At 44.8% G+C, this 1,911-nt stretch overlaps 2 protein-coding genes across 2 annotated transcripts; one reads left to right on the forward strand and one right to left on the reverse strand.

Annotated features, from left to right (window-relative positions):
* Positions 1-261: 261 nt before the first annotated feature.
* On the reverse strand, positions 262-1,079 carry LACBIDRAFT_327419 (uncharacterized protein; the record flags this gene model as incomplete). Its single annotated transcript, XM_001881335.1, has 6 exons — positions 262-321; positions 375-481; positions 535-641; positions 695-801; positions 847-962; positions 1,025-1,079. 6 exons carry the CDS (start codon positions 1,077-1,079, stop codon positions 262-264), a joined length of 552 nt encoding a protein of 183 aa, XP_001881370.1.
* A 109-nt stretch (positions 1,080-1,188) lies between these two features.
* On the forward strand, positions 1,189-1,722 carry LACBIDRAFT_297844 (uncharacterized protein; the record flags this gene model as incomplete). Its single annotated transcript, XM_001881157.1, has 4 exons — positions 1,189-1,267; positions 1,320-1,427; positions 1,480-1,587; positions 1,640-1,722. The coding sequence occupies 4 exons, from the start codon at positions 1,189-1,191 to the stop codon at positions 1,720-1,722; spliced, it is 378 nt and encodes a 125-aa protein (XP_001881192.1).
* Between the last annotated feature and the right edge of the window lie 189 nt (positions 1,723-1,911).

The raw sequence follows: 1,911 nt of genomic DNA on the forward strand, positions 1-1,911 counted from the left end.
CATCTCTATGCACCTGTTGTCATCTTGGCCAGTCCAAACACTTTGACCATGTTCGTCTTGTGGAGTAATTCACTGGGTTCTCCAATCCCACCATTTCCTCTTCATTGCACGCATGCTAAGCGCCAAGATCCAAGCACATGGATTCAATTACCATCAACTGTGCTGTGGGGGTGCCACCATTGAACAGACTGGTGTTAAAGGTGTGAAGGGTACCCACTGCTATTCTACTACTTGCACACATGTAGTAGTATCAAAACAAGTCTACACTGAAAGTAGTGTCCAAACGAGTCTACGTTGAAGGAAATCGAGCCACAGGAAGGTCTTGGGTAGAGTAGGGCATAAGTGCAAAAACACAAAATTACAAACTGACGTACCTCCACGAAGGGATGACAGTTTCGTAAATGGTTTGTTGGAGCGTCTTCGGGATGTGTAGTAGTATCCAAAAGAGTCCACATTGAGGGAGATTGAGACACAGGAAGGCCTTGGGCAGAGTTTAGCAGAAGTGCGAAAACACGAAAGTACAAATAGACGTACCTCCACGAAGAGTTGACGGATTCATAAACGGTTTGTCGGAGCGTTTTCGGGACGTAAGGTAGTATCCAAACGAGTCTACGTTGAAGGAAATCGAGGCACAGGAAGGCCTTGGGCAGAGTTTAGCAGAAGTGCGAAAACACGAAAGTACAAATAGACGTACCTCCACGAAGAGTTGACGGATTCATAAACGGTTTGTCGGAGCGTTTTCGGGACGTAAGGTAGTATCCAAACGAGTCTACGTTGAAGGAAATCGAGGCACAGGAAGGCCTTGGGCAGAGTTTAGCAGAAGTGCAAAAACACGAAAATACAAACAGACGTTCCTCCACGAAGAGTTGACGGTTTCGTAAACGGTTTGTCGGAGCGTTTTCGGGACGTGAAGTAGTATCCAAACGAGTCTACGTTGAAGGGAATCGAGCCACAGGAAGGTCCTGGGCAGAGGTTGGCATAAGGGCAAAAAGACGAGTCACGGCATTGCCCGAAAATGACGTACTTCCCTTGCGGGCTACCTTCCATTTTGAAGGTAGCCCGCTAGGGAAGTACGTCATTTTCGGAAATTTCCGTGACTCAACTTGTGAGTCGTTCCTTTTGATGCGGAATATTCACCATTATGCTCACAACTTCTCAGTACCTTCCTGCAGTCCATTTTGCTTGAGCATGGACTCGATTCAATACCTATGCATTCCACGAACAAGCTCCAAAAAACTGTTTACAAAACAGTCAACTTCCCATGGAGGTAAGTAGGTTTGTATTTTCGCTTTTTTGCCTTATGCTCATCAATTGTTCAGTACCTTCCTGTGGTCCGTTTCGCATGAGTGTGGACTTGATTCGATACCTACACATTCCACGAACAAGCTCCATGAAACCGTTTACAAAACGGTCAACCTCCCATCGAGGTAAGTAGGTTTGTATTTCTGCTTTTTTGCCTTATGCTCACCAATTGTTCAGTACCTTCCTGTGGTCCATTTCACATGGGTGTGGACTCAATTCAATACCTACACACTCCACAAACATGCTCCACAAAGCCATTTACAAAATGGTTGAGTTCCTATCTGGGTAAGTAGGTTTGTATTTTCGCTTTTTTGCCTTATGCTTACCAACTCCTCAGTACATTCCTGTGGCCTGTTTCACCAGAGCATGGGCTCATTTGCACAAGTTGTCAGGACCTTAATTGTTGTACCTTCAATGTAAACAAGTTGAGTTGCATGAACATGAAAATAGAGGCAATGCATTCATTCATCAGAGTCTGGAAGCCAAATAGAGCAATATATTAGCCACAAGCTACATCAACGACAACCTGGATAGGGCTAAAAGACAGTAATAATCAAGGAATGGTCAAGTAGACTAGGAAAGTCATGTAGGCGAACCAAGCAGATGATT

The sequence above is a fragment of the Laccaria bicolor genome, genomic scaffold, assembly GCF_000143565.1.
Source record: "Laccaria bicolor S238N-H82 LACBIscaffold_12 genomic scaffold, whole genome shotgun sequence".
Classification (NCBI taxonomy): Eukaryota; Fungi; Basidiomycota; class Agaricomycetes; order Agaricales; family Hydnangiaceae; genus Laccaria; species Laccaria bicolor.